Source organism: Podarcis tiliguerta, assembly GCF_965153285.1.
Source record: "Podarcis tiliguerta genome assembly, chromosome: 18".
Classification (NCBI taxonomy): Eukaryota; Metazoa; Chordata; class Lepidosauria; order Squamata; family Lacertidae; genus Podarcis; species Podarcis tiliguerta.
The window spans coordinates 1,166,215-1,181,022 of NC_139551.1; the positions used below are offsets into that span (position 1 = coordinate 1,166,215).

The 14,808-nt window shown below is 48.8% G+C and overlaps 1 protein-coding gene across 1 annotated transcript; it reads right to left on the reverse strand.

Annotated features, from left to right (window-relative positions):
* Window positions 1–2,610: 2,610 nt before the first annotated feature.
* Window positions 2,611–7,660, reverse strand: LOC310668539 (procathepsin L-like). Its single transcript, XM_083421935.1, has 6 exons — window positions 7,402–7,660; window positions 6,408–6,632; window positions 5,216–5,375; window positions 3,997–4,099; window positions 2,788–3,090; window positions 2,611–2,756 (listed from the first exon to the last, which is right to left on the reverse strand). The coding sequence occupies exons 1-5, from the start codon at window positions 7,543–7,545 to the stop codon at window positions 2,997–2,999; spliced, it is 726 nt and encodes a 241-aa protein (XP_083278061.1). The 5' UTR covers window positions 7,546–7,660; the 3' UTR covers window positions 2,611–2,756; window positions 2,788–2,996.
* Window positions 7,661–14,808: the final 7,148 nt, after the last annotated feature.

Sequence of the window (14,808 nt, forward strand, 5' to 3'; positions counted from 1 at the left end):
GCAGCTGACTCCAGAACAGCTGCGGGTCTTTGTTCCTGTTCTTTTGCACCGCCCAAAGTATGTTTGTGAGCGTGAACGCAGCCCTGGTTGGGATTGTGTGTCTGTGTGTGTGTGTCCCCCGATACTTGTGTCTTTAAAAACGGTGACACTAGCTACTGCCCGGCATAATTTCCACACATTGAACAGGCTTGTAAAACGTCTCTGGCTTTGTATAAAATAGATCCTAGACTGCTTGTCGCAGGAAAGGTAAGCAGCGCAGGGCTGCTGAAGCCCCTTTCCATACCTCAAACACAAAACACACCTTACTTAACCTGCCTCTGGCTTTGGGGGCCTACCGCCGAGCTTGCTTTCCCCGCTCTTCTTTTCTCTCGAGAAAAATTTCAATTTCAACTTCATTGTTCTGTATGGGACAATGACAGTAAAGATTATTGTATTGTAAAGGATAAATTCTGCAGCCAATTCCACATTCCCTGCTTAACATGCTTGTGGACGTGCAGTCCATACTAGAGTTCGAATTTCAGCTTTGTGAGAAGTGCGGTTTCTGCAAAGGTGGAACTGCGCTTGGGGTTGCCACAATCTTTTGGGGGCAGGTGGGCACAACTGGCATCCGGGGGTGTGTGGCAGGACACGGGCTGCTGGAGGATACCAGACCAAACAATGCAGGCGCACTCCCCAGGCGTTGGGCAACAAGGCTCCCACCTCAGCCATGGCGGCGCCGACTCACCGAGAGAAGCTTTTTGTACCACCTCTGTTCAGAAAGGGGAGGGCTTCTCAGTCCTGGCACCCAGGGGAACATGGGCATATTCAGGGCAGAAGAGGCCGAGCCACGGAAAGAGGAATTGAGTAGGGAGAGCAAACTGGCGCATTGTTGAGTTTTGAGGAGATGGTTCGGCGAAACCCTTTCCGGATGCCATAGGTGGAACCGGTGGGCACAGGCTGGCATAAGTGCCACACTGAGGATCACAGAACAGCGCTTACCTTTTGTATGTCAGTTCGTGTACAACCAGTCCAAACTTCAGTAACTTGGTAGATGAGGTTCTCCTGAAAGCAAGTGCCTTGCTCTTTGAAAATGGGAAGTCCTTTAAGACCCGTTTTTGAATCGTTTCCCCAAGCCAAATTCTGTACCGTGGCAACTGGGAATTGCAGCCAGAGCTCTGCAACTAACATTAGAAACTTCCCTCTTCTCTCCCTTCAAATAAAACACCTTTTCCAGCAGAGAGCGCTCTGCCCTTGAAACCTACTTCTCCAGTTTCAGCTGTTTCCCCCTCCTTATAAGCCTAACTTTTTCTTTTTTGAGGGAGAGGTAGGTTTTTGTATTCCAGATCTACAAAGCTGCACGTAATTCCCCAACGCTAAATGGCAATTCGTTATCACGGTGTGTTAGTTCCCAGAAAATTAACTGAGTTGCATTTTGGTCCCTTATCCAAACAAAAGCAGGCCCGTTTCCCAAGGACGAAAGAGAGAGGATATCAATTTCAAAGGATGAAAGAGAGAAGTTATCAATTTCAGTGCCAATATTTTCAACAAAACACTAGCAGTGGCTCTGTGTACTACCCAGTCGTGTGGAAGGCAAGGAAAACCTTTCTTCCCAATGCCTAACCGCGCACGGTTGTGATGATTGCTATAACGTAGGCAAAAACCACGAGCCGATTTGCCAAGTGGGGGGGGGGGGGAGTGCTGCCTGGCCCCGAATATGGCGGCCAACGCAAGGTCGAGCATGAAAGCAAAACGTATGAGTAAGGGATGGTGGAAGATCCAACAATGAAATCACAAGGAGGCTGGGGGACGCCTCATTTCCCCCCCAGCACCGGGAACGGACCAAAGCGATGAATATTGGCCAGTTGGGCCCGACCCCTGGGGAATTCCTGCTCCGAGGTCAGACCCACAGCTAGGCTGCAATCCCCCTTCCTGGTCGACATCTCCAGATCTCGGACATCCAACCCCGACTGACCACCAGAGGTAAGTGGCTCAAATAAAATGAAAACTGTGGACTCCAAACTTTGTTTCCTTTCTATTTTTCTCGGGGTAGTGCTGCCCTTCTGTTATGACTCCACCCCGTGAGGGGAGGCGATCCAAATTCTGGTCGCTGCACATTCCCTCAACATCTCTGGTCTACAAGAGGCCTGACCCCTCACCTCCTTTGCCCTCGAGCCCCACATCCAGCGAAGTCTCCCTGACACACGAGGGAGATGAAGAGAAACTGAGGCGCGTGTGTGGACAGGTGGGGAGCCTGCTGGTGGGACAGAGAATGGTCTGGGTGTGTGTGGAGGTATTGTGACACTTCTGGAAGAGGGGGAGCTTTGTAAAAATGACAATGTTGTGATCTTAGCATCTGATTTAGGGTGGCAGGACTGGTTTGCCCAAAGTGGGCACCACAAAAAATGGTGGACAATGGAAGGCGGATTTTTCACAGGGCTCAATGGCAAAGCCCAAAGTCCACCACTGTCTCAGGGAGGGAAACTTGAGGTACAGTCAACCTCGGCTCCTAAATGGCTCTATTTTTGAGCGTTTCGGCTCCCGAACGCTGAAAACCCAGAAGCAAATACTCCGTTTTTTTAACATTTCCCGGAAGCCAAACTTGAATGCAGGAAGCTCTTGTGACCAATTGGAAGCGACACCTCGGTTGTCGAACGTTTCAGAAGCCAAATAGTCTTACGGAACAGATTACGTTCAACGACTGAGGTTTAATTTGTAGCTGAAGTTCAGGGGAAGTTGTGTTCCTGAGGGTAGGGACCCCCGTTCAAACTGAGCGCAACCTCCAGGAAACACAGACATTTATGCAAGTACTCGCTCCAAACAGCCAAACCACATGCTCAAATCTTTTATTGTTAAAAATATCAAGGAGGTGCTTGACATGATTTTGTTCCCGAATGTCATTTCTGCTCCGTTTGGTAAGCACCAGATAAAGAGGTGCAGGGGAAGGTCAGCGCTCCTGATGGTTTGTTGCTCTGACAGATGGAAAATCCCCGAAGGAAGGATTGTGGACCCGCAGCTGGTTACACCGGGTAACTAGCGACCTCTGCTACGCCGCATTGGTTGGATCCTCTTTTCAGCAGAATGTAGCCACCTTCACCCCAGTCGGGACCCCAGCTGCGAAAGGAAGATAGGGAGAGAGAGTCTCCATAAGTTTCAGAAAGCAACGAGAGGCGAGTGGGATGACTCCCAGGTGGGGTCAGATGAAGGATGCATGGACCTGTTAGTTTTGCTTCCCTTCGTTTCACATCCTTCCAGTCTAAAATTCAGTTCTCCCCATTTCTGCAGCGATTTGTGACTGGTTTTTTGTACTTTGAACCCCTTTGTGAAAGTTCACAAACACTTCTCCAGTGAGTGCATATCTGTATGAAATTTGAGTATAAGGAACTTGCATTGGGACGCGGGTGGCGCTGTGGGTTAAACCACAGAGCCTAGGACTTGCCGATCAGAAGGTCGGCGGTTCGAATCCCCGCAATGACGGGGTGAGCTCCCGTTGCTCGGTCCCTGCTCCTGCCAAACTAGCAGTTCGAAAGCACGTCAGTGCAAGTAGATAAATAGGGACCACTCCAGCGGGAAGGTAAACGGCGTTTCCGTGCACTGCTCTGGTTCGCCAGAAGCGGCTTAGTCCTGCTGGCCACATCACCCGGAAGCTGTACACCGGCTCCCTCGGCCAATAAAGCGAGATGAGCGCCGCAACCCCAGAGTCGGTCACAACTGGACCTAATGGTCAGGGGTCCCTTTACCTAAGCTTGCAATGGCCTGTTTAGCTCAGTATTGTCCATTCTGACTGGTTATGGTGGCAACTCCAGGAATTTAGGCAGATGTCTCACCCAGCGCGCCTTGGAAATGTGAGGGCTTGGATCTGGGACCCCCTAGGTGCAATGTGGACACTCAGTCTACCCAGGTACCCCAATTTCCCCCGTGTGGCCGGGCAAAGCCTCCCTCCTCACCCTCCACGACAACGATCAATAAGCTCCCACAGCATTGCACATCAATTTCTGGCACCCGGGCTCTCCACCCTACCTGTTCTTTATGATCCAATAAGGGGTCCCGTTCTGAGTCCCGTAGCCGACGGCCAGGACGGCGTGGTTCAAGGATGTCCCGCAGTTGGGGTAGTCAAAGACTCCTGGATGGAGGGGAAACAAATTTAAGGTCATATCGTTACTTGTCTCCTTGGCTTGGGGTGTTTGTGTTGCATAACCCCATCCCCTCCAACGTTTCTCCCCTGGAAATAGGGACGTCCTATTCCATCCCCTCCAACATTTCTCCCCTGAAAATAGGGGCGTCCTATTCCATCCCCTCCAACGCTTCTCCCCTGAAAATAGGGACGTCCTATTCCATCCCCTCCAACGTTTCTCCAGTGAAAAGAGGGGCATCCTATTCTATCCCCTCCAATGTTTCTCCCCTGAAAATAGGGGCGTCCTATTCCATCCCCTCCAACGTTTCTCCCCTGAAAATAGGGGCGTCCTATTCCATCCCCTCCAACGTTTCTCCCCTGAAAATAGGGACATCCTATTCCATCCCCTCCAACATTTCTCCCCTGAAAATAGGGGCGTCCTATTCCATCCCCTCCAACGCTTCTCCCCTGAAAATAGGGACGTCCTATTCCATCCCCTCCAACGTTTCTCCCCTGAAAATAGGGGCATCCTATTCCATCCCCTCCAACGTTTCTCCCCTGAAAATAGGGGCGTCCTATTCCATCCCCTCCAACGTTTCTCCAGTGAAAAGAGGGGCATCCTATTCCATCCCCTCCAACGTTTCTCCCCTGAAAATAGGGACGTCCTATTCCATCCCCTCCAACGTTTCTCCCCTGAAAAGAGGGACGTCCTATTCCATCCCCTCCAACGTTTCTCCCCTGAAAATAGGGACGTCCCAAGGAAAAGTGGGACTTCCGGGGTCAAATATGAAACCAGATGCCTTCTGTAAATCTGGGACTGTCCCTGGATAGTAGGGATACTTGGAGGGTCTGCTTTACTCTGCTTCTACTGTCTTCAAAAACCAGTTCCCAGGAATCACAACTGGGGAGTGTGGCTGTTGACCTCAGGTCCTGGGTTCGGGATACTGATGTGGGCATCTGGTTGGCTGCTGTGAGGACAGAAAGCTGGACTAGAGGGGGCAATGAGCTCTCATTATTTTCCTATGGTGGATCATAAACCCCAACTCTCCAGATTCCCTATATGCATGACTGTTTTAAATGCAACCCAGGGAGTTTTCTCGCCGCTGCATTTCTCCAGAATTTTACCTGAGCTGTAAAAGTGGAAGTCAGAGGCGTCCAGGGCCACAGTAACTGGGCCATAAGTGGCAACAGCTTCCTGGAGGGCAGCCTCGTCGTTGCTTGGGATATCCACGTAGCCGTTGATCCTGACTGCGAGGTCTGCGGATTTGTACGTGCAAGCCAGATCCTGCAAAGAAACAGCAAGCAATTGCCGTATTTTACCACGTATAAGACGCCCCCCATGTATAAGACGCCCCCTATTTTCTATAACCCAAAATTAAGTTGTTTAGCTTTTGGGGGGGCGTTGGCGGAGGTCACTTCCGCCAATCGCTCCCCCGCCTGCCCGCCACTGCCGATTGCTCCGCCCACTTGCCATGGCCGCAGTCAATCGCCAGCAGGCCTTGCTGCAGCCACCAATCGCCCGCCCAATCGCCGCTGCCAATCTCCTGCTTGCTGCCGCCATTAATCGCACACACACCCCGCATTCGCTATCCATGTACAAGACGACACCCAAGTTTTGCCAAATTTCTTTAGCAAAAAGCATTGTAAATAAATAAGAATAAAAATTGTGCACCCCACTCCAAGACCATTCCGTTGTAACTATCCAACCTTCGAAAATTTCAACACCTCTCACAATGGTTTGACCCTTTCGCGTTTTAACAGTACAAATTCTACATTTTTTCACCAATATACTAACACAGTACATTCAACCTTGGGCACATTACTTGATTGGGGGACAGGGGGACGGACCATGTTGCAGTATTTAGGGAATAGAGAATGTTGAAGAATGGCAGTGTTTTGGGTCCCATATTACAGTGGTACCTCGGGTTAAGTACTTAATTCGTTCCTGAGGTCCGTTCTTAACCTGAAACTGTTCTTAACCTGAAGCACCACTTTAGCTAATGGCCTCCCGCTGCCGCCACGCCAGAGCACGATTTCTGTTCTCATCCTGAAGCAAAGTTCTTAACCTGAAGCACTATTTCTGGGTTAGCGGAGTCTGTAACCTGAAGCGTATGTAACCCGAGGTACCACTGTACTTCTGAAAGTGCCGATGAGGTGGGATAAGCCCCTTCAGTTCAAACTTAATAAAAGAATTATCCTCTGTACCTAACTAAAGTTTGGCCCCAAAGGAGTGAAGACGGAGAAAGAAAAGAGATTCCGTTGAGCGTGGCAAGCAGGCCACAGGATCACAGAATGGTAGCTTTCGTCTGGAGGTTACCTGTCCGACGTAGGGGTAGCTTTGTTCCGAGTCAAGTCCGTGGTTATCCATCACGTATTGGAAAGCCCAGCTTGGCCACCCGCCATTGCAACCTTGGTTGCCCTGCTGCCAGGAGCAGTCAACCAGGTTTTGTTCGCTCAGCGAGACCAGCCTGCCAGTTGTCCGGGCGAGATAACCTTCCAGGGCTCCGGTGGCACTGAACGCCCAACAAGACCCGCAGCTACCCTGTGAAAAGGGACAAGCGATTTGTGTCAGGCTTCAGGGAATCGGCTTCCTCCCCCCATGGCAGTAGATAAGCAGAAGAAAGGAAAAGGAGTCTTCTTACCAGTTAGAAATTCTAATAATCACAGCGAGAGAACAAAGAATACATCTCCTAGGAATGGCAGTGCTCACAGTTAAGGATTACCCCCCTTCCATCCCTATTAAGCTACATCACTTCTATTCTTCTCCCAAATGATTCCCCAAAATTCGTTTTTTCTATCCTCTTTTTCATAAAAGTCCATGAAACGTTGCCAAAGGCCTTTTCAGCATCGATAAACAATAAGGCAGCTTGTTTCTCGTTTCTTACTTCCAGATATTCAATAATATCTGTTATATTCCTTATGTTGTTCTTCATTTGGCGACCTGGTAAAAACCCGGTTTGATCCCGTTGAATCTGTTAACCCTTTCTCTTCCAGGGTTTCTTCTCCTAGCTGTTCCCCCCATCTGGTATTTCCCAGCTTCTGCCTTCTGAACTATGTCCCTCTGCAAACCACTGTTACAAATCTATACTGTCCTCCTGCTCCTGGGAAGTGAAACGAAACCATTTTCTTTGGCACAAGCTGAATCACAGCAGGCTAGAAGCAGGCAGTGGATGGGATGCATTGGGGGCAGGCGGAGAAATGGCACCTACTTTCATCCCTCCCCACAATGGAGGGATTCTCATAATTGTAGCCAACTTTGAATCCCTGGCTTTGGTCATTTAAGCCTTCCCAAGTGGCGATGCTACACTCACCTGATCTTTCACCGGGGTGACATAGCCTTTGGAGCGCCAGTCCACAGAGGAAGGAAGAGACGGGTTGTCAGATTTTTGGAACAAAGTTGTTCTCCGGCCACGTTCTCTGGGCAGTTCAGGGCTGAGTCCATTCAGCCTCTCCATGAACTCTGATTTAGTCTGGGGAGGAGAGAGAAGTAGGAGTTGTAACAACAACAACAATGGCAGTGAAGGTCCTGTGTGAGTGTCTGGAGGCGGTTGGAGGATGGATGGCGGCTAACAGATTGGGGTTGAATCCTGACAAGACAGGACTGTTTTGGGGGGACAGAGGGACAGCCATCAATTCAGAGGGACAGCCATCAATGCAGAATGTTTTGGGGAATATTGTGTATTCCTGCCAACCATGGCCAGGCAAGGAGAATTTGCTCCGGCTCTCTTTTAAATCAGAACCAGTGAAGGTGCAGAAGGTCCTGGGTGAATGTCTGGAGGCAGCTAACAGATTGAGGTTGAATCCTGACAAGACAGAAGGACTGTTTTCGGGGGACAGGCGGGTGTGGAGGACTCCCTGGTCCTGAATGGGGTCACTGTTCCCCTGAAGGACCAGGTGCGCAGCCTGGGGGTCATTTTGGACTGACAGCTGTCCATGGAGGCACAGGTCAATTCTGTGTCCAGGGCGGCTGGCTGTCCACCAGCTCCATCTGGTACACAGGATGAGACCCTCCCTGCCCGCAGACTGTCTCGCCAGAGTGGTGCATGCTCTGGTTATCGCTCACTTGGACTATTGCCATGCGCTCTACGTGGGGCTGCCTTTGAAGGTGACCTGGAAACCACAACTAATCCAGAATGCGGCAGTCAGACTAGGGACGGAGCTGCCACCAAGACCATATAACACTGGTCCTAAAAGACCTACACTGGCTCCCAGGACATTTCCGAGCACAATTCAAAGTAATGATGCTGACCTTGAAAGCCCTAAACAGCCTTGGCCCAGTGTCCCTGAAGGAGTGTCTCCACCCCGGACACCGGGGTCCTCCTCTCAAGGGTCTTCTGGCGGTTCCCTCCCTGCGAGAAGTGAGGTTACAGGGAACCAGGCACAGGGCCTTCTCGGTGGTGGCGCCTGCCCTGTGGAACGCCCTCCCATCAGATGCCAAGGAAATAACCAACTATCTGACTTGTAGAAGACTTCTGAAGGCAGCCTTATTTAGGGAAGTTTTTAATGTTTGATGTTTTATCGTGTTTTTAATATTCTGTTGGGAGCCGCCCAGAGTGGCTGGGGAAGCCCAGCCAGATGGGCAGGCTATAAGTAATAAATCATTACTACTATTAGTACAGTGCTAGAAATTTTAGTATTTATACCCCTCACATCTGGCTGGGTTTCCCCAGCCAACCTGGGCGACATATAAAAACACAAATAAGACGTCAAATGTTAAAAACGTCCCAAAGCAGGGCTGCCCCCCCTGGTGCAGCTCTTATTGAGCTCAAAGCGCCTGCGATGATATGTGATTCTAGTTTAGATATTATTTATTGTAACTGTTGAGTGGATTTCTGTTTAACTTTTATATGTTGATATTATCATTTTAGACTATTCTAATGATGGTTGAATGTTACTTTTTTTGAGGTAGGTTACCTGCTTTAAAGTTGTTTTATCATCACATTTTTGTATTGCGTTAGATTGTTCTTCAAGTCAGCTTGTAAACCGCCTTGAGAATTGTAAGATAGAAGGACGGTATACAAATTCAGTGGCGTAGCGTGGGGGGGTGCAGGGGGGGGCCAGCCGCACCGGGCGCAACATCTGGGGGGACTGCGCTCGCAGCTCTCTGCCCCTGCCTGGCTCACTCACTCTCTCTCACTGCAGTGCTGGCTGTGTGAATCCGATTCGAGCCGCCGGGTCGCCGCCCACTGTGGAGGGGAGGGTGCCAGGCGTGCGGTGCGGTGCGGAGAGAGAGCGAGGGACTATCTGGGGGAGGGACAGTGCAGCGGGGGGGGGCGCAAATTACTTGCCTTGCCCCGGGTGCTGACAACCCACACTACGCCACTGTACAAATTAAAAAGGATGATGATGATGAATTGATCAGTCAGCTGGCAAAACCCTGAGCTCAAACTTCACCTCCCTCTGTCGTGAATCACCTTTGGTGATTTGAGGCATCAAGAGAAGATGAACTAGTTCGTGATATGAGCTGAACTCTTACCAAATCTCCCAGGTGGTTCATTGCCATCCGATAGGAATGTTTACCCCGGGAAGCTTCACGGTTGTGCTCTTCAATCATCCGGAAGTTCTCCTCCCATATGGTTCTCCGGTGGTCCTCTGAGTTCCTCTGCAAGGAAGACACTTGGCTAAGAATAATGGACACAGTCCAGGACCGCAACTTCCCCAAAAAGGACCTTAGGAGACCTTGAGGCCAGAGCCCAAATCAGTAATTTTTGATACAACTGAATAGTGCCACTGTATTCTGCTCTGGTCAGACCTCACCTGGAGTACTGTGTCCAGTTCTGGGCACCACAGTTCAAGAAGGACACTGACAAACTGGAACGTGTCCAGAGGAGGGCAACCAAAATGGTCAAAGGCCTGGAAACGATGCCTTATGAGGAACGGCTAAGGGAGCTGGGCATGTTTAGCCTGGAGAAGAGGAGGTTAAGGGGTGATATGATAGCCATGTTCAAATATATAAAAGGATGTCACATAGAGGAGGGAGAAAGGTTGTTTTCTGCTGCCCCAGAGAAGCGGACACAGAGCAATGGATCCAAACTACAAGAAAGAAGATTCCACCTAAACATTAGGAAGAACTTCCTGACAGTAAGAGCTGTTTGACAGTGGAATTTGCTGCCAAGGAGTGTGGTGGAGTCTCCTTCTTTGGAGGTCTTTAAGCAGAGGCTTGACAACCATATGTCAGGAGTGCTCTGATGGTGTTTCCTGCTTGGCAGGGGGTTGGACTCGATGGCCCTTGGGGTCTCTTCCAACTCTATGATTCTATGATTCTATGATTCTATGATTCTTTGCCCAGCTCCAGGAAATGATGCTACCAGCCAGGGTAGATTTGATTTAAATCACATCGATTTAAACCACGATTTAAATCACTAGTCAGTAAGACTTGATTTACATCATTTTTTACAACTCATTCTTGCTGGTACCATCTTAATGTTTACAACCAGATGAAGGCTTCATTTTTGGAATAACAAATTTTCAGAGTAGTTTTTACAGTTGTATCAAAAATTACTGATTTGGTTCTACTATTAGAAAATACACTGGCAGATAATTATGAAATCATTGTGAGGTTTAATAAGTTAGCTGTTTATATTTGGACAACTTTTCTGCTGCGCTTTATCAGAAGGAGAAAAACAATCCTTTCCTTAATAACCATTTAAACTAATTAACTAAAACAATAACAGTATAGCATATGTACCTGTGTTTGTTAACTGATGAGGTTAAGCATTTTTCTTATCAAAAATACCTCTTAGACTGAGTTTGAGCACACATGAAAAACTTAAATTGTTATTTGCTCATGAATAGCCTTTGGACTTTAATGTAACTTAAACAGAAAATCTTTAGAAAGATTTTTCCTCCAAAAGCATCTTATTTTAAAAATCCGATTTAATTTTTTTAAAAAAATCATTTAAAAACATTGTTGATTTTGACCCACCCTGCTGGGAGCACAATTTGGTTGCTCTGATTTCATGAGCAGCTGGAGAAGGGGTTGGGGGATATGTTAAGAGGAGACTCACCTCGCGGTAAACCTTATTGTGGGTCATCTTCCAGTCTCTCCAGGCTTGGTCCAGCGCTGGGTCCCTCGCTGCAGCAAAGGTCCTCAGCAAGACCAGCCCGGTCAGGGCCACCAAAGAAATCAGATGCATGTCTACACAGGGGAAAATCTAGTCAGTTGACACTAGAAGAAAAAGGTCAAGTTGCAGGCCTATGGGGCTGGAGTAAAAAGGTAAATGACCCCCTGGACGGTTAAGTCCAGTCGTGGCCGACTCTGGGGTTGTGGTGCTCATCTCACTTTACTGGCCGAGGGAGCCGGCGTACGGCTTCCGGGTCATGTGGCCAGCAGGACTAAGCCGCTTCTGGCGAACCAGAGCAGCACACGGAAACGTCGTTCACCTTCCCGCCGGAGTGGTACCTATTTATCTACTTGCACTTTGAGGTGCTTTCGAACTGCTAGGTGGGCAGGAGCAGGGACCAAGCAACGGGAGCTCACCCCGTCATTGCGGGGATTCAAACTGCTGACCTTCTGATCGGCAAGCCCAAGAGGCTCAGTGGTTTGGACCACAGCGCCACTGGCATCCCTTTAAGAACTTAGAATCTGGCTCAGTATGTAGCAGCTTCCTACCTTCCTGCGTATTCTCCTAAAACCTTGTGGCCATGAATTCCACAGGCTAGCATTGCGCGGCACAAAGAAAGCCCCTTTCTTTGGTCTGGTCCCGGATCTCCTCCTGATCGGTTCCATTGTAGGTGACCTCCCTGGATCTCCTGTCTCTCCCCCCCAATCATTCTGGCGGTTCCCTCCCTGCGAGAAGTGAGGTTGCAGGGAACCAGGCAGAGGGCCTTCTCGGTGGTGGCGCCCACCCTGTGGAACGCCCTCCCAGCAGACGTCAAGGAAATAGACAACTATCTAACTTTCAGAAGACACCTGAAGGCAGCCCTGTTTAGGGAAGTTTTTAAAGTTTGGAGTTTTATTGTGTTATTTTAATATTCTGTTGGGAGCCGCCCAGAGTAGCCAGGGAAACCCAGCCAGATGGACTGGGTATAAATAATAAAATTGTTATTGTTACATGCTGTAGTATCCATACCCTTCTTTCTGGTTCATCTCTAAAATAGTCTTATTCCCCCTGTTTCCACCATGAACGGTGCAGCCTCAACATGTTCTACCCCTCCTTCTTAAATTCAATAAATAATTATTATTATGATGTTCACAGCCACTCTCTCAAAATGTTTTCCCCCAAACCTTACCTTCTCGCCCGAATCGAAAGATCTAGAGACTAGGATCTCGTCTGCCTCTCAACCTGCCTGGGTTCAGAATGAGCCAGAACCGCCTTTTTTATAGAGAGGGAGTCCAATTCACTTTAAGTTCTTGGGAACGTGACTGAGTGGAAGTGGCGTTTCATGGTCAACGGACGCCCTGTGCCTGTTTACTTTGCCACGACTCAGTGGGAAAAGTTGCAGCCGGGAGTTTGTGGGTGCCCAAAATCTCATCAATTTATTTTCCTATGGGGGGGAAAACCCCCCAGCATCCTGTACTTATACAGTCGTTTCAAAGGTTGGAGGTGTTAGGCTATTCCTTCACCGTGACCAGTGGGGCAGATGACGGCCACGTCACTTGGATCAGATTTAGGAATAATTTAGGAATACAGCGGTACCTTGGTTCTCAGACTTAATCTGTTCCAGAAATTCCATTCCAAAACCAAAGCGTTCCAAAACCAAGGCACGCTTTCTCATAGAAAGCAATGCAAAAGGGATCAATCCGTTCCAGACTTTTAAAAACAGCCCCTAAAACAGCCATTGAACATGGATTTTACTATCTGACGAGACCACAGATCCATAATGGAATCTGCTTAGTGGAATTTGCTGCCAAGGAGTGTGGTGGAGTCTCCTTCTTTGGAGGTCTTTAAGCAGAGGCTTGACAGCCATATGTCAGGAGTGCTCTGATGGTGTTTCCTGCTTGGCAGGGGGTTGGACTCGATGGCCCTTGTGGTCTCTTCCAACTCTATGATTCTAATATGAAAGCATTAAACAATGTACTGCAGTCACACAATCCACCCATCAGTAGCTGAACTGGGTTCAACGCAGTTGCCAAAACAAAATGGAAAAGCTGCAAAAGAAAACGCAAAATAAATAGCAACAACAGACAGACCTCAGCGTAACACTCAAAATGGAGCACGTTCGGCTTCTGAAAAATTTCGCAAACCAGAACACTTACTTCCGGGTTTGCAGTGTTTGGGTTTCAAGGTACCTCTGAAATTCCATTATATGATAAATGTCTCCGTGCAAGAACTCCTGCCTCGTAAAGGGAGAGGGGATGTGATAAACTCTAAGATTGTCCTTGAACATCAGATGGAAACTTTGCCTGGACCGCAATGAGGGATGCAAAGAGGGCCTGTTCTTTTGTGCAGAGAAACAGAAGAAGTATTATCTCCTCTTTATTTTACACCTAGTCCGGGGTCTTCTGTCGCTCTGGGTCACAGAGGACATTCACCTCTTGTGAAAAAGTCCCTTCTCTCCCCAAATGGACGGTTCCCAAACCGTCCTGGGAACTGTTCCTTGTAACCGGTGTGGGAACTGTAGCTCTGCGAAGGGGTGAACTACAGTTCCCGTGGTCCTTTGTGGGACGCTGTGTGCTTTGAGCATGCTTTGAGTGCAGGGCCGGGTTTAGGTTTGATGTGGCCCTCAGCTCCTGAAGGTAACGGGGCCCTTTCTATGTCCAGCTGTCCTTTGTCCACAACAAAATTGCCGCTGTTCTTTTGTGTTGAATAGATGCTATATGGTCATTTGTGGACCTCATAGGTATCTCAAGCCATTTGCACATCACAAAATATGCATTTTATCGAAGTATTTGTTACAACCAGTCCATGCAGAATGCCGGCACCCTATATATAGAAAGGAGCAAACCAGGGACATTTTGGGGAACGGGAGCAGGCGGGGCCCATGACTTGCATCATAGGAGCCCACACAACACATCTTCTTATTTATATATAATATTTTTATATATGTTGGAAGTTGCCAAGAGTGACTGGGGCTAACCTAGTCAGATTGGTGGGGTATAAATAATAACATTATTATTGTTGTTACTATGCAATAGGATTTCCCTAGTTTCCTCAGAGACATCACCTTGCCAACAAAGGTCCGCATAGTTCAAGCTCTAGTTTTCCCAGTAGTGATGTATGGAAGTGAGAGCTGGACCATAAAGAAGGCTGATCACCGAAAATGGATGCTTTTGAATTCTGGTGCTGGAGGAGACTCTGGAGAGTCCCATGGACTGCAAGAAGATCAAACCTCTCCATTCTTAAGGAAATCAGCCCTGAGTGCTCACTGGAAGGACAGATCCTGAAGCTGAGGCTCCAAGACTTTGGCCACCTCAGGAGAAGAGAAGACTCCCTGGAAAAGACCCTGATGTTGGGGAAGATGGAGGGCACAAGGAGAAGGGGACGACGGAGGACGAGATGGTGGGACAGTGTTCTCGAAGCGACCAGCATGAGTTTGACCAAACTGCGGGAGGCAGTGGAGGACAGAAGTGCTTGGCGTGCTCTGGTCCAGGGGGTCACGAAGAGGCGGACACGACTAAACGACTAAACAACAACAAACTGTATTTTTCACTCCATAAGACGCACCTGACCACAAGACACACCTAGTTTTTAGAGGGGGAATGCAAGAATTTTTATTTTATTTTAAGGGAGCACTGAGCAGAGTCTGTATGCATCCCAGGCTCCTCTCAGCGCTCC

Coding starts and splice junctions, on each gene's coding strand:
- LOC310668539 (XM_083421935.1), bottom strand. CDS start 7,545: ATGGAGAGGCTGAATGGACTCAGCCCTGAACTGCCCAGAGAACGTGGC. Junction 6,633..7,401: donor TCACCCCGGTGAAAGATCAG/GTGAGTGTAGCA, acceptor CCCTTTTCACAG/GGTAGCTGCGGGTCTTGTTG. Junction 4,100..5,215: donor CTTCCACTTTTACAGCTCAG/GTAAAATTCTGG, acceptor CCCTCCATCCAG/GAGTCTTTGACTACCCCAAC.